We start from the raw sequence: 26,771 nt of genomic DNA on the forward strand, positions 1-26,771 counted from the left end.
TATTGTTTAGAAATCTCCAATTTTATGTAAAACAGACTTTATTTATTTGAGTTCGAACAACTTGGGGAGATGGGGGGAAAATAGGAACATTTAAAAAGAAAAGAATGTGGCATCCTCTTCTGCAATACTTGGAAAGTACCAATAACAATTGCAGTGAAATCAGATTGAATAAGTTAGTTGGAAGTCTCGGTAAGTGAGCAGGTATTTCAAACGGGGTGGGGGGTGTTACTTTATTTGTGAGCTGTTTTGTTAGTTTAGTTTTTGTGATATGTATAAAAAAGTGTTAATAATGCATTTATACTCCTGCTTAATAAACAAATACTAAAATAAAATTGAAGGAATTCCATGGTAGTTTTGAGTTTCCATGTTTTCTTTTACTTTTACTACTGACAAAAAATACATTTGGTAATAATTTTAACATTTAACATATTTTAATTCACTAGGAAAGTTAGCTTTATAGTTTCACTGGTTAGTCTGGTTCTGTGAAGTTGAAGTTAAATAATAATGTTGTTTTATGATGTTATGATTCTGCTCACTGTTCAATGTACTGACGTTCTATGTTGTGCACAGGCCTTCCTCTATCCAGAAGGCCATATGGACGACGGTTTAATTCTGCAGCTCTGCCAGCACGAGGAGTCCAGAGCGGCCCGCATCATCCGTAACACCACACAGCTCTTCACACAGTTCATCAGGTACAGCCTTTCTGTCCCTGTGACTGCTTACATATTCATCTCACACAGGGAGTGCTACTGAAACCTATCTGCTATATAATGCACTGTTGCTGACATTTTATTTTTTTTTCCATTTCAGTGGGCTGGACGAGCTGAAGGGTGAGAAGGCCTCGGAGGTGAGCCTGCCTGTGGGAGAAGTGATGCAGACACTCGACGACCTCATCACGTACTTCCAACAGCCTGACCCTGACTTGGAGCACGAGGAGAAACAGAGACAGCTGCGCTCACTCATCAAACGCCAGGACCTCTTTAAAGAGGAGGTTAGTCTGTTTAGTGCACATTAGAGAGTGCAGCGGGGTCTCTTTTTAACCTCTAAATGCATTCAATTTTGTTCTATCATGGCAGTTTGTAGATTGATTTGGGTACAACTCAGTTATCACCAAGTGTTGTACATTATTCTACATGCAAGTGGTGGCCGGGAAGTTTGCACCAGTAAGAGTCTTCAGACGACACCTAGGGTTTGGGAAAGAGTGTGATTTTGTGGAGAGGAGCAGATCACAGTTATGAATGATGTTTTGTTTCCTCATTTGACTGTTTTAGGGGATGCTAACACTTGTCTCAGTCTGCATCGACCGGCTCAACGTTTACAGCAGTGCAGCTGAGTTTGAGGAGTTCGCTGGCGAGGAAGCTGGAGAAGCCTGGAAAGACATCCTTAACCTCCTTTATGAGCTTCTTGGTGAGAATGTGGTCTCTCTCTCACACACACACACACACACACACACACACACACACACACACACACACACACACACACACACACACAAACACATCTCTTTTGTCACAAGAGTTTATAACATGGCAGTAAGCATGACTGCAGGTACAAAACTTTATTTTTTTACATCAATATACATTATTGTGGTTAGTCCATAAGTAATTGGACTGTGATTCCTATCCTATGGATTCACCAACTAATATATATAGCTCTGAATTAAAGCTGATGGACTTTCACATCGTATTGATTGCTTTATTCAAAGTCCAATAGTCTGCTGTGTTGAGCCAAAACCAAATAGACTGCACTGAATGTGAGATATCCAGACTGTAACAAGATAAACAAGATATAAAATAAATTTAATCTATCATGGCTCTTTATATGTTAATACTGCATCCATTTCATCTGTTTTATTTTGATTTAGTTATGATTAGAAGAGTGTAGTTGGGGTTCTCAAGATACAGTTGAATGAAAAAGGTTTGCCTCCTCTCTAAATTCTGAGCTTGTGCACAAACCAAACACTAAATGACATTCTAAAATGTCTAAATCCTAAAATAGCATGAAAGAACACAAGGGTGGAAAACAGTGTGACAAAGATGTAGTAATAATATCAATTTTACAATAACACCATATTCTAATGTGGAGAAAAGTTACCTTCATTCTTTCATTTACATTGCTGGTCCTACAGCTGCTGAGAGCCATAAAAATAATTCCAAATGACTGTAAAGATTGTTCAGCTGAAGCAGTTAATCATCTTAACTCTGTTGGTTTTGATTCTGCTCCTAATTACAGTATTGTTGTTACAATTATATTTTTTGTATAACTGTAGTGGATGGAAACACAACCAAATATTGTTATTGCACATCCCTTTTTACAAAAAGCTTGAATGGAAACCTGACTTGTGGCATGATGTGCTTGATTGAAAAACCTGTCTGCTGCCAATTTCACAGAGATTTAAAGTCTCAAATTTATATTTATATTCGAGCAGATTGGCTCAAATTGAGGCTGATTATTAACAAAAGTACTCACATTGGTTACTGATCACTGATCAACTCATTTTTAACTTATTTTAGTCACATTTTGTGGTGAGGCAAAGACATTTTTGATGGGGCCAACATTTTTTACATTGTGTAAGACATGCTTTTACTAATTAACAGAAAGGTTCACTGTTCATTGTGTTTGTCTATATAAATACATTAACCTGCTCCTAGAAAGGCTGCTCCTTTTACTTTTCTATGGAAAATAAGAGGCTGTGATTGTAAAAACCTGCCTCAGTTCACCTTGACTGCCTTCACATTTATCAGGCCCTCCTGCTGAAACCAGATGAGATTTCACATCTCTCTGTGTAGAACGGAGGTCACCCCCAAGGAATTCTGGGTACTGCCTGTGCCTTCAAACAGTAGGCATGATGCACTCTTAACTGTCTTAAATAGATCCCTTTACTGCTTCACAAAGCTACCCTGATCGCTGTATTTTGGCTCCCACACACGCCATGAGTTTGATTCCAATCAGAGTTTCTCTGGCTGCTGCTGCTCTCTTTGATGAATGAGTCTCTGGGGAATGAATCTGTTAGCACACACACTTTGATTTAGCATTTTGTCCACAGTCTGCATTAAAACACAGCAGTAAATTGTTTTCGGAATATCACCCGTCAGGCGGACCAACCTATGCGTGAAAGATATGAAGGACACACAGTGATAGTGGGCAGTGCATTATTAATGAAGAAGAGGCAGCACATTTATTGCTTTTCATTGTTGTCCTCCAGCTGCCCTGATCCAAGGAAACAGACCCAACTGCACTCAGTTCTCCCGCAAACTGGACTGGCTGATCAGCAAACTGGAGCGACTGGAGTCCTCTTCAGGTATACTTCCTCTCAATACACACGCTGCAATATAAAACATTGTGTTGTTTTAAATGGAGAAGTAGTAAGCAAGCCATTTGCAGATAAAACATAAAAAAATAAATGTAGTTACTCTCTTTTTATTGCATTAAAACAAATATAAATCATCAATGTGGCCCGTGCATAAGTTTGTTGCTTTAAACCTTGCACCAACACTTATCACCCGTAGCATTCTCTAGGTAAATGTCCAAATGTAAGTGATTAAGTTTATGGTTAGTGGATATTATAGTATGGACTGTTATTAAAAAGTACCAGTTCAGGGGAAGTGTGGAGGTGCTGAGCGATTTTCACAATTAATTTGGTTAATTTGAATAACAGTTTTAATGCAATTTTAAAATAGGGTAATGGAGATTTTACATGTATAAATAATCTAAAAAACGCTACTTATTTGGTTACCAGCGCCTCCCACAGACCATCACGCACATATTCTCTAAATGTTTCGCCAAGGACTGAGCTCGTACCGAAAAAAGTTCCAGCACTTTCGACACAAACACCTGGTGGGATAAAGCATATATTTATCGAGAAATAAATCCTACCGCTTCTAAAAACTGCAGCGTCATCGCTCTCGGGGGAGAATCTGTGATTAATTGTAGAAAACAATTATAATCTCTCCTTCAAAGTTTCTTCTGTGACTAGTTTAGTCCACAAACCCTCATTCTAAAGTATATATGACCGCATGGGCTTGAATCAGTGATTCACTCAATGAGTTGACTCAACTCAAACCGGATGAACGCCAAACAGATCACATGAGAGTTTAAATTTGTCCCAACTTTTAAATGCCTTAATTGCTGGCTTTTATATAAATGTGTATGTGTACCTATAGTAACCTCTAGTAAACTTAGTAAACCTAGTTTTGAACCATTTCTTTGTCATCTGTAGTTTAATTTTTAAAACGGGAAAAAATATAGATTAAAATCGAAAAACAAAGTTATTCCTTAGGCCATAATTACCTTGTTTTATACTTTTGACTATATGTTACATTAATATTGCAGTTTTGGTCTTAATAGCCCTGTTAGGTAAACCATCAATAGATTTCAATAAAACAATTGTAATGTTTCACAGCCAGTGGGGAACATATTTAAAATGTCTGTAAGCTGGTGTATCTTAACTTTTGCCCTAAAGATATTTTAATAGAGCCATTTTATAGCACCAAATAGGGTTCCTTTGTTATTATGAGCCTTTTAAACACTTGTACGGTACTGCATTTGCTATGTAGGGTATATAATATTGTGTTGAATGTGATTTAATGCACTTTTTTGTTATATCTTAGCCTAGTACAAATTAATATGCATCCTGTGTTTGCAGCAGCATTTTAAATTTTGGTCTTGCACAGCCTTAAAAACAAACTGCTGACAGATTGTCATCTCTGCAGGCATTCTTGAGGCCCTGCACTGTATCCTAACAGAGAGTCCAGAGGCTCTGAACATCATCCAGAAAGTCCACATCAAATCCATCATCTCTCTCCTCTACAAGCACGGGCGTAACCACAAGGTCAGCCGCAGTCCTTATTTTACAAGCAGAAAACACACCATCTGCCAGGGCACACTGCACCAGGGCCCCAGGTTCAACCCCAAACATTAAATGCCTCCCTTGTGGAGACTCTAAGAACATTTATTCTGAATAGAAATTAGAATAGATGTAGAAGTTTTTTCAGTCCCTTGTATAATTGGACAAGCTATTGGGTAGAAGACAAACACAAGTGTTCCCTGTCTCAATCCAGATCTACATAAAAATAAATCTTAAAAGTATTAAAATTAATTCAATCAATTAACAATACATGAACATTTTATTTTATATAAACAGCTCTGGAAAAAATAAGAGACAATGTAAAAAGGATGAGTTTCTTTGATTTTACCAAATTAAAAACCTTTGAAACATAATCAAAATGAAGATGGAAGAAATGGCATAAAGATATTCAAAAGCTGTTTGTAAGACTGGTGGAGGAGAACAAGCCATGTTGCATGAAAATTGTGATTAAAAAGCAGGGGTATTCCACCATATACTGATTTCTGATTTTGTGAATATAAACTAGTTTTTTTTGCATTATTTTAGATCTGAAAGCTCTGCATCCTTTTTGTTATTTCAGCCATTTCTCATTTTCTGCAAATAAGTTCTTTAAATTACAATTTTTGGGGGGGGGGATTTGGAAAAAATGTTGTCTGTAGTTTATAGAATAAAACAACAATGTTCATTTTACTCAAACATAAACCTATAAATAGCAAAATCGGAGAAACTGATTCTGGTGGTCTTTTAATTTTTTCCAGAGCTGTATATTAAAAAGTACTTTATTTAAAAGAATTCCAACCAAGGGTTTACATTCCACTTTAACAAGGGCAGATATTTAACCTTTGACATTCTATTGCCTTGTAAAATCTTGCTTAAGTACACTCATAAACTCATTATTGGAGATGCCAATCATGCTACACAGTTACACCATTTTGAGATGGTTTAAATGCGTACAGCTCATGTGTTGAACTGTGTGTTTGCTCAGTTGTGTTCTTGTAATTTTGCTTATAATACAATTTTGTTGTCCAACATGATTTCTTCTCATGACAAACCTGTAGATTCTGGATATTCTCTGCTCTCTCTGTGTCTGCAATGGAGTGGCAGTAAGAACCAATCAGAACTTCATCTCTGAACACCTGCTTCCCAGGAGGGATGTGCTTCTCCAGACAAAATTGGTCAATGATGTGCAAAGGTAAACACATGACTTTGACATATACAAAAAAGCAAATACTTGTATAATATGGCTTATTCATATTATTCATATTTTTCATATTTGCAACATGCCTATAAGATAACAACCATGTATTGAATTTTGACAGTATGAGACCCAACATTTTCCTGGGCATGAGTGAAGGTTCGGCGCAGTATAGAAAGTGGTACTTCGAGCTGATAATCGATCAAGTGGATCACTTTGTGACCGGCGAACCCACACATCTTCGCGTCGGCTGGGCTACCACTAAAGGCTACGCTCCGTACCCAGGAGGTGGAGAGGGCTGGGGAGGGAATGGCGTAGGTGATGATCTCTACTCCTACAGTTTTGATGGTCTTCATCTGTGGTCAGGTACGTGCAAAGTTCTGATGACGAGTATGTTATCCTGGTCAGGATAAATAACATCACTCATCCTTACATCCTTATCTATCTATCTATCTATATTTTAAAACAATTGGATGACAAATCTTTCTCCAGGGTGTAAAAATAATGCTGCAGTGCACAGACACAGGATTCAGTTCTCACAGTATGTTGCTTGTTCAATGTAATGTCTGCAGTGTTCAGATGATGATAAATCCATAACTTCAACTAATTAGAGGCACATACCGAACAACAACATTTGGAGTCACGGGTCACCAACACCAAATATTCTATAGCAAAAATGTCAGCCATTCAGACTTCATTAAAGCACGGAGCCACATTGCTGTACCAGAACTAAAGACACCACAAAGGTAGGGTAAGTTTTACTATCATACAGTGATAAAGGTTTAGGCCACCTGATTATTCAAATTTGTGAGCAAATTCTAAGTAACTTTTTTTCATGGGACCTAGTTGTTCATATCATATCTGATATAATAGTACAATCTAAGAGTTTGTAGTTTAGGTTTTTGAGACTATAGACTTATTGATCTTATTCATTCTGGGACCAGTTTTAGCTCTCTCTTTTTTAGTGTCCTCGCCGTGTGTCACGCACCTATACTAACATAGTTACTCAGCCCCTAACAAACATGAATTTAAATATTGTTCAGCTCTCCACCATGTAAACCCTATGATTTCTAGAGTGAAAGCAATGGGGTACAATATATGTTTAAAACAGCAAAATACTAATTACACCACAGCTAGCTTGCATTAGACTGTACTTTTAGGAAAACAATGTAAACTAGGTAATGTTAGCATGCATTTATGAATTCTTGATTATGTCTAATTTAGGAACTCAAAATAATAGTACGAGAGTGATTTGTATTAAAGGAGCAATCAGTAGGAAATTAGAGTGAGTGAGTGTGTGTGTGAAATGGCTACAGCAATTTTTAAACACCAGAGCGAATTGTCTACTCCGCCCACCCCTCCAAAGACAAGAAGCTTACTTAGGTTGCTAAGCTCAGGGCACTGACCCTACACGAACAAGTGCAAGACGAATTCAGTAACTCCTTCCACTGTTATAAATCAGCTCATGCGGATTTTATGTAACTTTGTCTGCAGTTAGCTAGCAAGCTTTGTGCACAGCTACATGTGTTATCCTAAGCCAAGCCTAAGCCTACTTTAACTTTACATATTTTCAGACACATCCTGATCATTTTATCATTTACTACTGAACATATAATCCTGATATAATCCTTATCCTACTCCTTTAAATAAGCTTACCTACGGAGTCTTCTGGAGTGAGTGACAGACTGTAAAAAGGACGTGAGTCACTGCAGTGATGCCACATTCCTTTTGTACTTGGATGTTGGAATTTCCTATAAACAAGTAGGAAATTTTAACTCGAATATTCCTACAAGTCAGATTTTCTTGTTAGGAAAGTGGGGAGAGCCTCACCATCTCCAGATTCAGATTTGGAGCACAAATCAAGAGAAATTAAAACAGTGTTATTATACAGTATCTATTAGTGTCTCGTTAAATCAGTCGTGCACGCAGTACTGTCCAACTTCTCTCTGTGAACATGTTTAAATACACAAAATACTGTACCACTATATAAATACTGTATATGTATAATACATTATCAACTGGTATTGCTAGTGATGCTAATCTGGTACAATGCTAACAGTGATATCTGATATCTGAATGTTTAACTGGAACACTGGAGCTCTGATATCTGAGGTAAATGGAACGCAGCGTGAAGCTAGCAAACGAAAGGTAAAACTAATGACAAATTGAAGAAATGTTATAGGTCAATGAAAAATGTTATAGGTCAATGTAAATGTGTCTAAAGTCGTATAACAGAATAATACCACACATTACTATGTGGAATATATGGTAAGATGTGCTGTTAAGGGTTTGTAAGATATATAAATATTTCAATCCCCCCCTTCTCAAACCAAAATTCGAGTGAACAGCAGAGCACCTCTTATAACTATTCATACTAAGACATTAAAAAACACTTACTTACCCGCCATTTTGTGTGTGACAGGGCGAATCCCACGAGCCGTGGCCTCCATTAACCAGCACTTGCTGACCTCGGATGATGTGGTAAGCTGCTGTTTGGACCTCGGCGCCCCCAGTATGTCCTTCCGCATCAACGGCCAGCCTGTGCAGGGAATGTTTGAGGACTTTAACACGGACGGCTTCTTCTTCCCCGTCGTCAGCTTCTCAGCAGGGGTCAAGTGAGTCCTGCAGTCACTCTCGCCACACACTGTTCAGCTGCCATGCATAATCACATTCCTACATGAATTACCAGTGAGAATATGGAGACAATTTATCTACTGCTGTATGAAATTATGGAAATGACCAAGGACCTGAGGGAACAGGATCATTTTTCAGCTTTTACTCCTGAGTACGTCTGCTTAAAAAGTTTAAGCAAGTAGGACAGAGAACAATTGCAGTAATTTGTAATTATTGAGAGGACAAGATCCAGGAGAAGTTTATAAAGGTTAATTTTTAACTATTTTTAGTTCAGCATTGAACTTAGAGGGCCCTTTTATTACACCCTGTGCAAGGCCCATCATAATGCTCATTGGTCTGGAAGTGAGGTGTGTTCAGGTAAATTTCTGACGCATTGTTATCTTGGCAGCAGAAAACACAATCAGTGTAGAAACAATCAGTGTATCACTTGCCATTTTCTTTAAGAGCCAGATGCACTCTGACTTTGGCGGATTGGTATTTTAACACTGCAACACTTCTGTGCTTTCTGTGCATGTGTAACAATCAGTGATGTATGCACACTGAGCGTGCACGATGCAGCTATATTGCTAAGATAGCAGCAAACCTCTGACGTTTGACTGTGGTCAGGGTTCAAATTAGTCAATGGCGCAAACCCAAATTGTACATCAACAATAAACAAGAGTTTTCTCTGCTGAGAAAGCACAGAAGTGCTGCAGTGTTAAAATACCAATCCGCCAAAGTCTGAGTGCATCTGGCTCTTAAAGAAAATGGCAAGTGTTACACTGATTGTTTCTTTTTTGATGTTACACCCAAAATTGGTGTTAGTACATGCCATAGAGAATAAGTACATGCCTTTTGCACGTTTCGAGCACACCAGTTATATATTTTTTCATGAAACCAAAGACATACTGTTACGCCCTAAATAAAGCTGTGAGATACGCAGTTGATGGCTTGCCTTTAGAGCGCAAAAATGGGGCCCAGAGACTTTGTTTTGTGTTTTATCTATGTATTGGTGATTATTTATTAATTGCAAATGCATGAAAAATGGCAGCTTTTTCATAGTGCAGAATTCTAGACTAACTTACCATAACTGAATAAATTCTTGTTGATATGAATAATGGATTAGAACAAAAAAGATATTTCTGCAATGTTTTTCTTTAGGGTTCGTTTCCTGTTGGGAGGTCGCCATGGTGACTTTAAGTTCATGCCCCCATCAGGCTATGCACCTTGTTATGAGGCTCTGCTTCCAAAGGAAAAAATGCGCGTGGAGCCTGTGAAGGAGTATAAGAGAGATTTAGAGGGAGTGAGAGACTTGCTGGGCACCACCAAATTGCTTTCTCAAGCCTCCTTCATCCCCATACCAGTCAATACCGCCGAGGTCAGTCACTAAAGACAAAGTTCCTCCATTCTATTCTATACTGTACATTTTCTCCAGTTGTTTGTTTTGTTTATTTTCTTCCCCTTTGATCTTTTGTATCTGTTTGTCATTCATATTGCTTTGTTTTGTGGAAATATTAACTTTTACTTTAAATTCTGGGGCTGGGTAATAGGACCACTTGTTGCTTTGTTGGACCAAAGTATTCAAGATTTAAGTTCAGTTCAGCTTTGTTTGATGGCTTGTGATCATCCATCTTCCTCTATTTTTTAGGTGGTCTCTGATTTTTTTCCAGAGCTGTATATTCTGTAAGAATTAACTGTTTAGACATCAGGGCATTTTGCCTGATATTCATTTATTTTTAAATAATATTGGCTTTGCTTTCTTGATCTCCTATTTTTGAAATTTCACATTTTTAGCTTAATTTCCACATATATTTATTTGAAAAAACTAAAACACAATTTTTATATCTGACAGATTGTTCTGCCTCCACATCTTGAAAATGTGCGTGACAAACTAGCTGAGAACATCCATGAACTGTGGGGTATGAACAAAATCGAGCTTGGCTGGACTTATGGCAAGGTAGGAAACCTGTTAAATCATTTTTATTATAATACACAGTTGAATATCACTACAGACACAGACATGCCCAAATAAAATCAGTGTGCAATGAAGGTAATGAGACCATCTCCTTAAAAAGGCCCCTACAATGATTGTTATCTGTACTTCATTACCTGAACTTCGGGTATCACTGCCTCAAGGACTGACCATCCGGAGAATAGTGTAAGAGGATAATTGAAAATGTCACCCTGAATTTAAAGGGACTAGCTCTCGTTAAGCACCGCAGATAGCTTCACCACAGATGAGCATGTAGATCTCGTTTTCAGATAACAGGGCCAGGAAAGATGAGAGGAGACTAATTTAATGTGTGTCCACGCTCATTGCAGCAGCCAGCATAGCTCTAAAAATTCTGCTCACATAGACAACCAGACTCACGCTCTCACACACATAAAAGACCATATCTTCGTGCAGTAGGAGCAAACCGTGGTTTATGTAGCAGACCACAGTGACTGTTAAAGACAGAACTAACGAGCAGCCCGCTGTCCAAGTGCATAGCAGGAGAAATTCATTAGGGGTGAGAACTCCCATTACTCTAGAGATCAGACCTTACCATTTATTAGCAACAATATTTTGCAGGTCCAGATGTTCATAGCTCAATTTACCTTTAATTAGACCTCATTTGCTCAAAGTGACATTGTCCCTAAACAGGAGATAGGGATCTTACCAGCAAGGTGGCAGAAACTTGGCAAGCCAGATGGCTTTCATGACCTGCCTTCATTTTTCATCTCTCAAATGCTTTAGTCATAAAACTCCAAATAGCTTGTACATTCCTAATTGGAGAAGTATTCTTCGAAAATGAAGACTTTTTATCACTGCTGTGATCTAAGTACTTCATTATATTTGACATTTATTGCCTCAGAACATTTTTTGCTATGAAACATTCAGATATGTCCCACAAAAGTACAAGAACTGAAAGAAGAAAAGGTTGAATTTTCATCAGGTCTAATAGGTTCATCTAAAATAGTTCCCCAGCAGAACCACAATTCTTTCCACTTTATAATACAGGCCTCTATAGCTGTTGACAGTGATAGTGTGTATTAATCAACCACATACCTCCAAATGTGTGTCATTTTCAAGATACGAGATGACAACAAGAGACAGCATCCCTGCCTGGTTGACTTCTCCAAGCTGCCTGAAACAGAAAAGAATTATAACCTGCAGATGTCGACTGAAACCTTAAAGTAAGCACAGCCTGCTCTTTTATTCAAGCATATGATCTAAAAGCAGCCAGAGTTTGAACCTGGATTAAAATGCTAATGATGGCTTTAATGGACCCCAGATAGTATTGATTGGGTGAGCCTAAGGCTCTGAGCTAATATTATGTATCTTTCTTATTCATTTAACTCAGTGTCTCTTGAGTCAGCAGTAAAGATGCGTTTATGGCAGATCATTTGCCTTCAATAAATCGATAGTGTAGTAGAGTTCCCTTAAAGTGCAATCTGTGATCCATTTAATATATTTAATTGGCACACTTTCTGTAATAGTGGAAGGTTTTTGACAGTGAAATATTTCCTTGCAGGACCTTACTAGCTTTGGGATGCCATGTTGCACAAGTCCAAGTTGATGCCGAGGAAGATCTAAAAAGAATTAAACTTCCCAAAGAGTGAGTCTCCACATGTATATGTGTCTACATATATGTATGTCCAAATGTTTGTGAACACTGATTCTAGTAAATGCATTCAGCTACTTGAATACTTCAATATGTGTTAAACCAATTGTTGCCAACAGTTCTCACTGTAGAAAAGTATTGCTAATAGATTGGGGCACTTTTGAGCTTATTGGGAGCATGCCTAATAACAGGCATGGGCTAGATGTGTATAAAGCCCCCAGCATTGAACAGTAAAGCAGTGGAACTGTGTTCTTTGCCATTCTGGTGCTCCATTCAGTATTTTTAAAAAGATGAGTTGGGGAGTTGAGGATGAGGTGAGATTAATAAATAAATAAAAATATATATATATATATATGTTTTTAGTTTTTTTTTTTTTTAGTTAACTTTTTAGTTTTTAATCTTGGTTTGTTTTAGCGGTTTTATTCACATTTATGTTTTTGTTTCTTTCTTTTCTTTTATTCTTTTTAGTTATTGCTTTTTTATATTTTACTCTTTTATGTGTTTATGTATTCATTCATCTGTAGTTTAATTTTTTGTTCTATTCCCTATGATTTTATGATTCATACTCTTAAATTCTTATTTGTTTTAAATCTTAATAATATTTTTAAATTCATTTTTTTAAATAATTATCTTATATATCTTATTAAAATGCTGTTTTTTTTTGTTTGTTTCTTTACTTACTTATTCTATTTAATTTTTTTTTTTGTCAATCCCTTCCCTATGTAATTGCTCGGCTACATTGTAAATGAGGGCCACACTCAATGTACTCAGAGTTTAAATAAAGGTTGATTAATTGATTGATTGAGGTGAGGTTTTGGGTTTTGATCATCCAGCATCCTGATCTCACTACTTCTTTTGTTGCATAACGTATTCAGATTTTCACAGCAGTTCACCCTGGACAGTAGAGACAGTTACTCCAGCAAAAGCAGAATAAGTTCCCTTTTAATACCCTTGATAATAAAAGAAACAAGAATGAGCATGAGTCCGAACACTTTTGTCCACATAGTGTAAATACAGTAGGTAGACACAACTAACAGTTTGAATTTTTCTATCTTTGTTTTATAGCTACATGATGTCGAATGGTTATAAACCCGCACCACTAGAGCTTTCTGAAGTGAAACTGACACCTGGTCAGGAGGTTCTGGTTGATAAACTGGCTGAAAACGCTCACAACGTTTGGGCCAAAGATCGCATCAAGCAAGGATGGACCTATGGTATTCAGCAGGTAAATGTTCATTATTGGTCAAGTAGAATTACTTAGATGTATTTGCTCAACAGTGTGGATGTATGGATGTATTTGAAGGGAATAGTACCAATATACTCTAATCTTATAAGAAGACAATGCAGTAAAACATTGCTCATCAAAAGTGAGTTAAGGATTGAGAATCATTCAGGTCATGGCAACACAGTTATCAGATTTAAGTATTTTTTTTAATACTAATGGGACAGTACAGAAAAGAACAGGCAGAAGCTATATGATATCTGTAGGCAGCAGTGAACATATAAGCAATATATTATATAAAAAATATATTATCAGTAAGCATTACAGTGAACTCTTGAGCAATTTCTGTAGACTGTAATTTTTTTCTTTATCAGATTTTCAATCAAAAACGAATACTTGAAAAAAATGGCACACACTCCTAAGAAGGCTTTTAAAATGGCCCTAGGCTCCGTCAGACTTCATCTAAAGACTTTTTTGCCTTTTATTATTCGAAGGATTTGAAGAGCAGACGCAATCCTCGGCTGGTGCCATATGCTTTGTTAGACGAACGCACGAAGAAATCCAACAGAGACAGCCTTCGAGAGGCAATACGAACACTAATTGGATATGGATACAACATCGACCCCCCTGACCAAGAGAGTGAGCATGAACTCTGATCTGTATTATGGAAGAAATATGCTGTGACTGTGAAACCATCTTTTTTTAAGAATAATAAAACATACTAATTTTGCAAACGGGAAAATGAACGCTATTAATCTAATAATTTAGCATAATGTCATCTGAGAAGTACTAATGGACAGCTGTTTACTTTCATAAATTATTAGCAAGATTATCAGGACTGCTAAGTCCTGCTAATCACTTTTTGTATGTATGAGAATTAATTATTCTAGTCTTACAGTGTTCCGGCTTTTCCCACAGCTGCCAATGTGATAGAGAAGCTGAATGTTGAAAATATCCGTTTCTTCCGTGTGGAGAAGACGTATGCAGTGACATCGGGGAAGTGGTATTTTGAGTTTGAGGCTGTGACTGGAGGAGAAATGTGTGTGGGCTGGGCTCGTCCTGGCTGTAGACCCGACATCGAACTTGGCTTGGATGACCAGGCCTTCGTTTTTGATGGCTGTCGAGTAAGTGTCACATGCTCCCTGCAGTCTCTTCATCTTTATTATAATAGATTTGACTGCTCGTTGCCACAGGGTTACTCTCAGCTTTGTCAGTTAGGACTCATTTTCGAACAGAGCTATGACTTTTCGAGGGCTTTAATGTGAAGAAAAGATAACCGGGTGTGAGTTTTTTATTCTCAATGTAAAAACTGCCTTCCAGGGTCGGCGGGTACATATGGGCAGTCACTTTTTTGGAAGATCATGGAACAAGGGTGACGTGGTGGGGTGCATGATTAACATGGAAGACAAGTCCATGATCTTCACCCTCAATGGAGAGATCCTTATCACCAACAGGGGCTCTGAACTCTGCTTTGCCGACTTTGACACAGAAGGAGGTGAGTTAATAATTTCGTTTTTTGGCTTAGTTTAGTTTGGCAATTATTTAGAAATTAACAAAAAGATACCCTATTAACATAGGTAATATCACTAATGATATTCACAAAGTGAATATATTGTGGGAAAAGGCCACAAACTTCTCTTTGTTGTAATTTAATATACTTGATTTGATATATATTTCAGTAATTATTGGAATAGATGTTTTTTTTTGTTCCTTGATCTAATACAGATCTGCCAGTAATCAATAGAAATGAGTTTAATCATAAATAAATTGTCAGAAGCATTTTTGAATTGGTGCCAGGACTTAATGGCTTGTACTTTCTTCAGGGTTCATCCCAGTCTGCAGCTTGGGTCTCTCACAGATAGGCCGCATGAACCTGGGCAAGGATGCAAGCACCTTTAAGTACTACACCATGTGTGGCCTGCAGGAAGGTTTTGAACCTTTTGCTGTTAATATGAACCGAGACGTCACCATGTGGTTCAGCAAACGTCTTCCCACGTTTGTCAATGTGCCAGAGGACCACAAGCACATTGAGGTACAGTTAGTTAATACAGAAAGTTAGTCATTGTCCAAATGTAACTTTCAGATTTTTGTGCTCGTAGCTTTTAAGTTTTGTACACCTTTTCTGGTTTGTTTAGGTGACTAGAATTGATGGGACTGTGGACACACCACCGTGTCTGAAAGTAACCCACAGGACCTTTGGGACACAGGCTAGCAATAACGACATGATCTACTGCCGACTGAGCATGCCAGTTGAGTTTTATCCAGGTCCAAGGAAGACCACAAACATTAACGAGGTAATCGCTGATGACCAAAATGTCAAGAAAGACGACAGCGGAAAAACAGATTATGGAAGCATTACAAAGGTACTAACTTGATATTTTGCTTTACTTGCCATCACGAATAGAAATGATTTCTCCTTGTTTTTGTATACAATAGGTTCACAAAACTATAGTCAGTTAGCAACTTAGCGGAATACAAAAAAATATTTTACTGTATTTTTGACACTATAAGGTGACTTATGTATACATTTTACCAGTCAGGTTGTAAGGAGCAGTAAAGCCACTCTGCTGAAGTGCAGAATTCTACAGGAGTTTCAGTTTAGTTCTCCAGCACCAAGACTGGAGCAGTATTAGCATTAGCAGCTTGTAGCCTGCTGCTAACTCCGGCTAGCACTGGTGGAGCAGCATTAGCATTACCTGCTAACCGTGCCTAGTGCTAAATAGCTCTTTTGTCGTTCAGAGGGGAGTATATCGGACTGTAACCTTTCTGTTTACAAGCTACGAGGAACAAACTGCTAGCTAATATTGCTCTGGGTTACCGAAACAGTCAGGGTTCCTCAGGTGTAGAGCTGTCTGGCTAACCTAAATGAAAATCTGGAAGTCTAAGCTTACTGTAGATAAACGGAAATGCTTTACTCACCCAAATAAACAGTTTTCAGGAGAGAAGTCTGTGTAGATTAACATCCAGTGCTCGTTTGACTTTAAAAAAGAATGCGCCTTATAAAAGGAAATAGACCAGAAAATAGACGTTTATTGATAGTGTTGTTAATTTGTCAATAGGCCTACCCTCATATTTTGTTTCACTGAGGGAGTACTATGTATTATCTGTTCATTTTATGATTGTATCTAAGCTCATTTTTTTGCCTTTTTTTTGCAGTACTTCTACTCTGTGAGAGTGTTTGCAGGACAGGATCCAGCTGCAGTATGGGTGGGCTGGGTAACCCCTGACTATCACTACTACAGCAAACACTTCAGCCTGAACAAGGTCCGAACAGTGACAGTAACTCTCGGGGACGAGCGAGGCCGTGTGCATGAAAGGTTAGTTCTTCTCTTTCTGCTGTTAAGAAATGTACATTAAAGTAGGCAAAACACACATTTATCAACAGTTGGGTATAAGTCCTGGCCTCGTTCTGATCACATCTGATATCAGTTTTTAAAATGTACAGTAGTGTGGTTATCCTGATCTGCAAATTTCTCCTCCGTTTTCTTAAAGTGGCAGTCCTTATTATTTAGTTTTTAAACTGAAAGCAGAAGGATTTCTGAGTTGAGGAAGGGACAAAACATGGTTTTAATGGTGTTTAAGTGTACCAGTGTGCTGGAACGACCATCCCTGCTAAGCCTAATAAATGAATTCTAAAAACTGGGGCATTGGGTCGCGGGAGTTCTTCTGGCCACGTCACGCTTCTTAACGTAGTTACGTTACATGTACATCCTCTAAAAGAAGATCCAGCTCTGTTTTACTGAACACGAGCGGCTGGTGGAGCAATGGAGACTTCAGAAGGGGACACTCAGAGCACAGTAGCTTATTCACTCATAGTAAAAACAAAGAAATAAAGAAGTGACGTTTCGGACTAAGCGCTCTCTCTCTCTCTCTCTGACTGAACATAACCTGGAATCGTATTCATCTGCTTTGAAAGCATCACTCCCGCCCAGTTTAAAATAATTCTTTAGCACGCTCAGTGCAATTACCTATTCTCACCAAAGAGGGCCCTAAATCCCAAAACTTACAGACATCAGCTTTAAGTTTGATATTATAGATGTATGGACATTTGAGCTCTATTTGTTTTATCACTACTGATTTTGAGCTTATAAAACAGAACAAATAAAACTGAACTAATTACTTTTAAACCTTAGTTGTAAAATGTAATGTTCGAAGAAATAGGTACATTAAATGCAATTTTTTTTGTGAAAATTAGACTAACTGTAAAGCAACCTGACAATAATAGATTTTAACGTCTGATTAAATGTGTATTATCATATTTAACATCCTATTTGGCACAGCTTAATTCTTTGTGTTCTTTCTTGTTTGCCCAGTGTGAGGAGGAGTAATTGCTACATGGTGTGTGCTGGAGAGATTTCCAACAGCTCCTCTGGACGCAGTAATACTGACCTGGAAATCGGCTGCCACATTGACCTGGCCTCTGGTCTCGTCTCATTCACTGCCAATGGCAATGAGCTGCCCACTGCTTATCAGGTACCCTGTCTGCAAAATCTGGTTTAACACTAGAAATGTATGTTCACTCCTAAGTGTCGGTGAACAATAAAAAATGAGGTTATTTAACATCGTCTTGTAAGGGAAAGCTTCCAGAGATCCTCCATTATCTTTAATAGGGAGACCAACTGAACATTAATAAATTCTTTGCTGACTCTGATCTCAGTTTGCCTGGGGCTCTGATCCCTGAAGCTGAACCGGTGCCAGATACACATTGGCACCAGGGATTCTGTACCCTGTCTGAGGCTGGATCCACTTTAATTCTGCCTAGTGTTCAGAATGTTGCTCTATCAAAGGAGATCAAAGTCTCCTGTGCCTTGCAGTTAAAAATAATGTCTGTTGTTTTTCTTCCTTCGCCTCTCTGGCGGTATTATCAGGTTGAGCCCAACACAAAACTGTTCCCTGCTGTATTTATTGAGCCCACAAGCCCCAACCTGTTCCAGTTTGAATTTCCAAAGATTCAGGTGTGTCTTTCTTGACTATAACTTTGATTTGATGTTTGATGTACTGCATGTTACAACGGTATACCAGTCTTAAAGCAATGTGTTTAATTAATTACCCCCCCAGGATGCAATGCCCTTGTCATCAGCCATTTTCAAGAGCTTACACCGTAACCCGGAGCCCCAGTGTCCTCCACGGCTGGATGTGCAGACCATTGTATCTGTTCTGTGGAGCAGAATGCCCAATTCCTTCCTCTCAGTAGAGACAGCGCGGGTCAGTGAGAGGCATGGCTGGGTGGTGCAGTGTCTGGAACCTCTACAGATGATGGCAGTACACATTCCTGAGGAGAACAGGCATGTGAAGTTTTGTGTGAATAATAATACTATCATAAGCATCTAGTGTTATCAGAGACTACTGACGATTACTGATTAAGGATAAATAACTGATTTATATATCTTTAATTTTAGGAGTTAACCTATTAACATGCTTTAACCCGTATACAGGCTACAGGTGTAGGTCATGTAAAACCCTTATTCTCTGCAGTAAAATAACTTATTTACATCATGAAAATTGGAGTGCTTTAAAATGTCCTACAGGACACTTGAAGAAGCTGCATGTTTTCTCTCTACTCCACTTAATAATAACAGATCAGTAACAGGAATCAACCCAAATTCTGCATGTTTAAAAATAGACGTAAAAACTGGACAAACATAACGAAAACTAAAGATTTGGAGGACATCAACTGTTTGATTTGTATTTAGGAAAATATAGATTTTAAAATGAAGTTCAGGAAAGAGCAGATTTTTTTATTTAATTCATTATATTTTCACATTAGCAGATTTACTTTTTTTTATACTTTTACAATTCCAGTTATGATTTTCAGTAATGTTTCTTATCAAACGTGAAAGCTTCTGATGCTCAAATAGATGCTCAAAATGCTCAAATAGAAATCCTTAAAATTTACTGGTGTAATATCAGGCAGAAAATTGCCAAAAATCATGGTCTGTTAAGGGGTTAAGACCTAAACTTTCTCTTTAAACCACCAGGTGCATTGACATCATGGAGCTCTCTGAGAATGAGGACCTGCGGATGTTCCATTACCAGACTTTGAAGCTCTACTGCGCTCTCTGTGCTCTGGGAAACACTCGTGTAGCCCATGCCCTCTGCAGTCACCTTGATCAGTCTCAGCTCCTCTACACTATCGATAACCAGTATTTGACTGGGCAGCTGCGAGAGGGTTTCTACGATGTTCTCATCAGCATCTGCCTGGAGACGGCTAAAGAAGCTCGCCTCATGATGAACAACGAGTTCATCATTCCCGTAACTGACGAGACCCGAAGCATTCGCCTCTTCCCTGACGAATCCAAGCGTCACTCTTTGCCTGGCGTGGGTCTCAGCACCTCGCTCACCCCTCGCCTCAACTTTAACCCTCCGTGCTTCATTACCACCAAGCGGGAGCACACCTACAGCCCCCAGATCCCCCTGGGCATCCTGAAGGAGAAAGCTATCAGCATGTTGACGGAGGCGGTGCAGGGCGGTGGCACCCATATCCGAGACCCAGTGGGTGGCAGTGTGGAGTACCAGTTTGTGCCCATTCTTAAACTGATTGGCACTCTGTTGATCATGGGTGCTTTGACCAGCGAAGAAGTGAGGCTGATACTGCTTCTTATCGAGCCCAACGTGTTTGCAGACAACAAAGAGGAGGAGAAACCTGCAGCAGAGGAGGCTGTGGAGAAGGAGGAGGCCAGCAGCAACGAGGAGAAAACTGTGGAGGCTGGAGAAGAGGAAAGTAAGGACTCCAAGCAGGCCCCTAAAGGACTTCTGGAGAAGAGTCTACCTGAGCCAGTCAAGCGTCAAGTGAGTGTCTGTCTATTTAGAGCTCTGGAAACATTTTATAACATGCTTTGTATAAATGAATTAAAGGATGAATGATTGCACAAGGTTGGGCAAATAATTGAAAATGAATCAAAACTAACATTCAAAATGATCTGATGTAATCTTAACCAAATCAGTTATTTAGGGTTTTTTCTGTTCTGGTTATACTTAAGCAAAAATGTGAATAGTTTCCCAACTGTGTTTGTTCATGAACTGCTTTCTTAAATACATAATACTGTATGTTGTTGATACACAAGTCTAGTTTCTGACATGGTAGCAACATGGAGGAGAACTCAAGCCCCGAACTGACTGAGCAACTAAATCAGCTTGTACAAAAGACAATTAAATGTAGTGTCCATTGTTCATTTTAATATTAGTTTAATAATTGTAATCAAGGTAAAACCTGTAGTAAAGTTTTAATTGAGTGTTTAATGGTGTTGATTAGGGGTGTGCCATATCATATCGTCCGCAATAATATAATAATATAATTTTTGAATATCATGAATAATATTATACCCTGAAATACTGTACCATATTACCCAACCCTAATTACCACATCAGGGTGCTACTTTTTTGCTGTTTTTAGCAAAAGAAAAGTTCACACTGTTCTCATTACCCATTATTTATCTGCTAGAGACAGATTATATCTGTCCAGTATCATTCGTTTTACTTTAATCCTGGATATATAGAAATATCTGGAGTGCATTATTATTAGTATCATGACATTCTGGAACATTGACTTTTGTTACAAATCAGAAAAAAATATTGTATTTTTTTTAAAATCTCAGTTAGGGATGTGCCATATCATATTGTATGCAATAATAAAATTACATTGTCATATCGCCAAGATGTTGTTATTGCGAAAATACCATGACATTTTGCTATATTATTTTAGTGCCATATTGCCCACCCCTACTGTTGAATAAAATTTATGTGTAATAATTTTATCAGGACCTTTTTCTTGAAGGCAACTAATTTGTTTGTGTACATTTCGTCGCTGTCCAATGAAAAACACTTATCTCCAAAACAGCAACTTTACAGGACAGAGAAAAACCTTTTAAACTTTTAATGTAAGTCAATGTAAAAAGAGTTTATTTTAGGTCATTTTGAAGAGTTTCTATTGGTCGGTTCATCAAGAAATTTTGGTACAGTGTAAGAGACACTTGGTCTGTTCAAATTATATAGTAAACTAAAAATCGACAAAAATGGAGATAAGTGTTTTTCATAGGACAGCGACGATTTGTTCTGTACTTAAACAGCTTTCAGGAAAGATGTGGAAAGCACAGTTTTATTATATGCAAAAAAATATATAATATAATATATATAATTGAAATAATAGATAAAATATCAGAGATATCAAATCTTATAAATTATGTGAACCCAGAAGTGTTATATTATATTTTTAATAACCAGATGCTTCTCTCTTTTTTTTTTTTTACAGATGTGTGAACTGCTGAATTATTTCTGTGACTGTGAGCTGAAGCAGCGTATTGAGGCCATTGTGGCCTTCTCAGATCACTTTGTGGCCAAGCTACAATACAACCAGAAATTCCGCTACAATGAACTCATGCAAGCCTTCAACATGTCTGCTGCAGTCACTGCAAAGAAGACCAAGGAATTCCGCTCTCCTCCTCAAGAGCAGGTAGATCATTTATTTATGTAAACTGGTTGGCTTCTTGATTTTTTTATATTTATATAGTAATCACATTGCAGGGCATGCAGTATGAACCTGAATTACACACATCATGCTACAAGTGATTTTTTAAATTATTTTTATTATTATTATTTAAAAAATATGTATCATATAATTTCCATGATACAGTGTTATCTTTCAGAGATTGATTGTATCTGCCCAGTATTACATATTTACACAAATTTTTCCTACAGAGACTACATTATTAATATCGTGTTAGATTACTACTGGTGGAATTCTGATTAAATCTGCAGCATATATCAATGTGCTTCCCAACCCTTATTTTATAATTGTATTTTAAATCAGAATCTCATGTCACATAAAATGTAGCTTCAAGTGTCTTTGTCACATACACAGTGTGTTGTCTAGTCCTTGTAGAGGAGGACTGCTAATAGAATATGACTCTCTGGAGCTTATAAACATGAACCTATTCCCACCATGTCTAATGCCATGCTAGGGTGGGCTAGGGAGGGATATAACGCCCCTAGCATTGAGTTGTAAAGCAGGGAAACTGCGTTCCGAAATGATGGAGCAACACCCAGTACTTTTAGGATGATTTGTTGTGGTGATGCTGATCCAACTTCTTGACCTGAATGCAATTAATTCCTTACAACGAATCTTTAAGAAAGCCTTCCATCTCTTTCTGTAATGATGGTGCTTAATCATAATGCTTTTTTGTCCATATAATGTGCTGCAGGTTTCCCAGTAGATATCAGAAAGATCTTTTTATAAAAGAGGAATTTTTATAAAAGAGTCCATTGAAACTGTTCTGTTTTGTGTTACAACAGTAGCTACCACTAATATTGGTTTGGCACATCTGTTTTTATTGAAGTTGATTCAGGGCCATTTCTATAGTCACTGGTTTTTGCTTAGCACAGGTTCAGGGTGCGGATGTGAGTCAACTATTCCCAGAAGCTTTGTTGTTCAGATTTTTAATTACGTGTACCCTAAAGCAGATTCATCACCTCTTTCACCTCCATTATTCTCTCAGACAGGGTTCTGGGTACCGAAAACAGAACAGCTTAACAACTTCATCTCTCACAAATGCGCCATGCGTAGGTTCTATACTACACATTATTGTATTGTGGTGTTGAAAATATACTTCTATTACTCTGTATCCAGGGCAACAGAGAGGTCTTTCTCTGCATAGATACAACAACAGAGTTGTTTTAGATTTTTGATTTGCATTAACATTAGAAATCGTGTCAGCGAGTTCATAGAGTTCTATGCGTTGAATTTCATAATTACTCATATTCAGATTTATACCAAACCCTAATGGATATAAGTTTCATTAAACTGTGTACAAATATGTACTCGAACCATATGCTGGTGACCCCACTGCTCTTGTGCTCATTCACTGTGTATTTCCACCAGATTAACATACTACTGAACTTTAGTGCTGGAGAGGACTGCCCCTGCCCTGAGGAAATCCAAGAGGAGCTTCAGAACTTCCATGATGACCTGCGACTGCACTGCGGTAGGTTTCGAAGGCCAATGTTTATTTTTTTTGCTTTGGCTTGTATACAGTACAGTGTGCAAAAGGTATCTGTGAATCAAGTGTGTAAAACCTATTATGTAAAAAATAACATGATATGTACAGTAGCAGTCATAAGTTTGGACACATCTTCTTAGTCAATGTTTTTATTCCATTTTTTCCTACATGAATACAATGATTACTGAAGTTATTCAGACTACGGAGGAACACATTTGCCTCAACAATAAACAGAATAAAGAATAAAATAAAATTGCAGTTCAAGTAAATTTCCTCTACTGAGACGCACAAAAGCGCTGCACTGTTAAGATATCAACGTGCCAAAGTCAAAGTAAATAACAGCTTAAAAATTTCGTCCCAGTTGTTGTGTTTGGCATATTGTTAAGTGTTCTGTGTAACTTTGGTAAAGCATACAGGATAGCGCTTAGCACTTTTCAACAGTATGGGGAGCCCAGGAGAAAGAAATGTCAAATCTTATTTTTCTATGTTTATCTATGTTTATTTGTATATATTCAGAAGTTATTAAAAAAGTAACTTCTTCTTTATGATTGCCTAGGAATTGTGCACAGAAATATACAAACAAATGCAAGAGCCCATCCAGAATAATAAGTGCAGTGTTGCAGGACCAGCAGTTTAAAAGGAGACATTCAATTCTGCATATGTTTACCTCTGCAGGCATTCCCATGGAAGAAGAAGAGGAAGAGCAGGATACCTCTATCAAAGGTCGTCTGCTTTCCCTGTTGTACAAAATCAAAGGTCGCCCACAGAAAACTGAGGAGGAGCCTTCTGAGCAAGAACAAGCAACTCCAAGTAAGCCAATATCCCATTACAAGAATCTATTAACTAAACAGATTGATAATAAACTGAATGGTGGGTTTTAAATCACATCTGCGCCTCTAAAGAAGTAGGCCACATTAACAGAAATACAGCCTGTGAAAGTGCAAACTGCAATGTACCCTTCTTTTTAGCACACTTTATAATCTGAGCCAAAAATGCTGACCTAAATATATGCCTTTAGTTATTGAAAAAGTGTTGAGCAAAAGGTTAGCAGATCAATATGAAGCCTTTCTGCTGTGTTTGCTTTAATGGCTTCCAAAATTAAACCTGTTCTCAGACGCAAGCAAGCTTAAAATATTTTCAGCTGGCTGAGCATATATCCTTTTATAACAGCGAAACGGCAGTCAAGCCCACAACATACTGATGCCTCAACATATACTAATTAAAAACAGCATTGCTTTATGTGTAATTAATCAGAAAAATACATGACATCCGTGATGGAACAAGGTCTGTGACCTACAACTTGGATGATTATAGCAGATTACAATAGACTACAAATGTTCACAAGACCCTTTTAACCAGACTCTTGCTGCTACTGCAAGGGCAGCTTATTCTGCAGGATGTTAAACTTCACTGGGTTCATTGGGTTTAATTAGTGCGGCTATAAGTAAGTGTATAAGTGTGTGTGCGTGTGTGTGTGTGTGCACATATAGTTAGGAACAATTCATACATATTAGAACAGCTTATGTGTAAAGATTTTTATAAACAGTTATTGTAATACAATAAGGGATGCATGATTATATCAGAATTACATCAGTATCAGTCAGTGATCAGCCGATGATTTTTTAGAATCAGGTCGCTAGGACAGTATTTCAAACTGATACTTATTTTACAAATACAGATTGCCAGTACTAGCTGTGCTACTTTTTTTGTTTTGTTTTAAAGTTGTAAAGTTAAACTGGGGTGTTTTGTCTCTCTGTAAGTTATGCATGTGTATATTGGCATCAGCATTTGAAGATATGTACATGTGTAATAGCTAATATCGGCATTGGCCCAGACTTCTTACATCATATAATACTTCATTTAGTTATTTAGGTTTTGTAGAGTCTTATTTGGCAGCAGTTTTAGCTGCATGTCTTCTTGAATATGTATCTACTAGCATTGCACGCTTAGATTTGGGCTGTTTATAAAATGTTTCCATGGCAGATTCTTTCAAGCTCCATCAGATTGATTGATTGGTTAATAAGAGTCTGTGCACTGTCATCTTCAGGTCTTTCTGCAGATGCTTGGTTGGGTTTAATTCTGGCTTTGGCTGAGCCACTCAAATATATGCAGAGACTTGTCCTTAAGCCACTCCAGTGTTGTTATGGTGAAGCTTTGAACATGATGAATGTTTATGATTTTGTGTGCTCTATAAAATGAGCTTTTCTTCAAGGTCCTTCCTATATTTTACTGTAGTTATCTGTTCCTCAGTGGTTACCAGTATTTTGGTCCCTGAGAAGCATATAGAATGATGCTGCCACCACCGTGCTTCACTTGAGGAATAAGAGCAACAAAGTGATGTGCAGTGTGCTGTGTTTTTCAACAGGATTCAGGGAGATTTTACTCTCATTTCACATCATTTTTGGTAACCTGTATGAGGTGGAACTAAATTATTTTCCCACGGTCCAGTTTACACCTAAAGAGCAGTTGTTAAAATAGATAAATATACAGACAAAATAAAGAATAATAAAAAAACAAAAAAAAACAAATACTTTGTGTAGTGCTGCAAATTAACGATTAAACAAAGAACATTTGGAGTCGACAGATTTTTATAATCGACATTGACGATTTATAATTTATAATTGTTGATTATATGGACTAATCGTTGCAACCTCTCGGCTCCCTCTTTTAGAGTCTAAGGTTGGGCTATGTTTTTCAATTAAAAAAAGATCTAGAGGCCACTAGGAACACACAAAATTTTAGTTATTGCCCTCAGCATTTAATCTTCTTCAAACTGATTGTGGAAATTCACAAACAGGTCGCTGTGCTTGTGTTTTTCCCTGACAGAGCAGTGCTATCAGCTGTAATATCCCCAGATGCCAGATGTGTTCTCCCACACCCAAGTAATATCTGGTTAATATGGTCTTATGGTTGTCCACTGTATTCTGTGAGGTGGTTTCATTTGTGCAATAACAGATGGGCTACAGTCAGTGATTGTTAATCCACATAGTGCACCTATATTGTAGGTGAATGTAATAACCTAGCAGAAGTGAAGAGAAGCAATTCCAAAGTTACGTGGAGAGATAGTTCTGCTACATTGATCTCTTCAGATAACGCAGCATGTCGGGATATAACTGATTCAGCTGACTGAGGTACTGTATCACCAGGCTCATGCTCATAATTAAACAATTTTGCACTGACTAATGGATTCTCAGCTCACCCGTAAAGGCTGTGGTGCAGAGACTGAAGAGGATCATATTAATATTCTGGCAGTTATACCATGTGCCTTATGGTAGACTTGACAAAGGAGGAATGCTAA

General features: G+C 37.8%; 1 protein-coding gene across 4 annotated transcripts in view; it reads left to right on the forward strand.

Moving 5' to 3' along the window:
- ryr3 (ryanodine receptor 3) overlaps positions 1 to 26,771 on the forward strand; it is a 108,797-nt gene that overhangs the window by 34,527 nt on the left and 47,499 nt on the right. For all 4 annotated transcript variants that reach the window (XM_049483365.1, XM_022685670.2, XM_049483375.1 and 1 more), the window contains 26 exons: positions 571 to 692; positions 811 to 991; positions 1,272 to 1,407; positions 3,206 to 3,301; positions 4,713 to 4,831; positions 5,905 to 6,038; positions 6,166 to 6,407; positions 8,464 to 8,656; positions 9,816 to 10,032; positions 10,507 to 10,611; positions 11,728 to 11,831; positions 12,170 to 12,253; positions 13,325 to 13,484; positions 13,976 to 14,120; positions 14,400 to 14,605; positions 14,802 to 14,976; positions 15,305 to 15,513; positions 15,617 to 15,844; positions 16,638 to 16,798; positions 17,795 to 17,954; positions 18,350 to 18,436; positions 18,540 to 18,766; positions 19,460 to 20,270; positions 21,730 to 21,930; positions 23,356 to 23,458; positions 24,149 to 24,283. In XM_049483365.1, the coding sequence (XP_049339322.1) occupies positions 571 to 692; positions 811 to 991; positions 1,272 to 1,407; positions 3,206 to 3,301; positions 4,713 to 4,831; positions 5,905 to 6,038; positions 6,166 to 6,407; positions 8,464 to 8,656; positions 9,816 to 10,032; positions 10,507 to 10,611; positions 11,728 to 11,831; positions 12,170 to 12,253; positions 13,325 to 13,484; positions 13,976 to 14,120; positions 14,400 to 14,605; positions 14,802 to 14,976; positions 15,305 to 15,513; positions 15,617 to 15,844; positions 16,638 to 16,798; positions 17,795 to 17,954; positions 18,350 to 18,436; positions 18,540 to 18,766; positions 19,460 to 20,270; positions 21,730 to 21,930; positions 23,356 to 23,458; positions 24,149 to 24,283 (4,741 nt within the window). The remainder of the gene's footprint in view (positions 1 to 570; positions 693 to 810; positions 992 to 1,271; positions 1,408 to 3,205; positions 3,302 to 4,712; positions 4,832 to 5,904; positions 6,039 to 6,165; positions 6,408 to 8,463; positions 8,657 to 9,815; positions 10,033 to 10,506; positions 10,612 to 11,727; positions 11,832 to 12,169; positions 12,254 to 13,324; positions 13,485 to 13,975; positions 14,121 to 14,399; positions 14,606 to 14,801; positions 14,977 to 15,304; positions 15,514 to 15,616; positions 15,845 to 16,637; positions 16,799 to 17,794; positions 17,955 to 18,349; positions 18,437 to 18,539; positions 18,767 to 19,459; positions 20,271 to 21,729; positions 21,931 to 23,355; positions 23,459 to 24,148; positions 24,284 to 26,771) is intronic.

Source organism: Astyanax mexicanus, chromosome 1 (genome assembly GCF_023375975.1).
Source record: "Astyanax mexicanus isolate ESR-SI-001 chromosome 1, AstMex3_surface, whole genome shotgun sequence".
In the NCBI taxonomy this organism is placed as follows: domain Eukaryota; kingdom Metazoa; phylum Chordata; class Actinopteri; order Characiformes; family Acestrorhamphidae; genus Astyanax; species Astyanax mexicanus.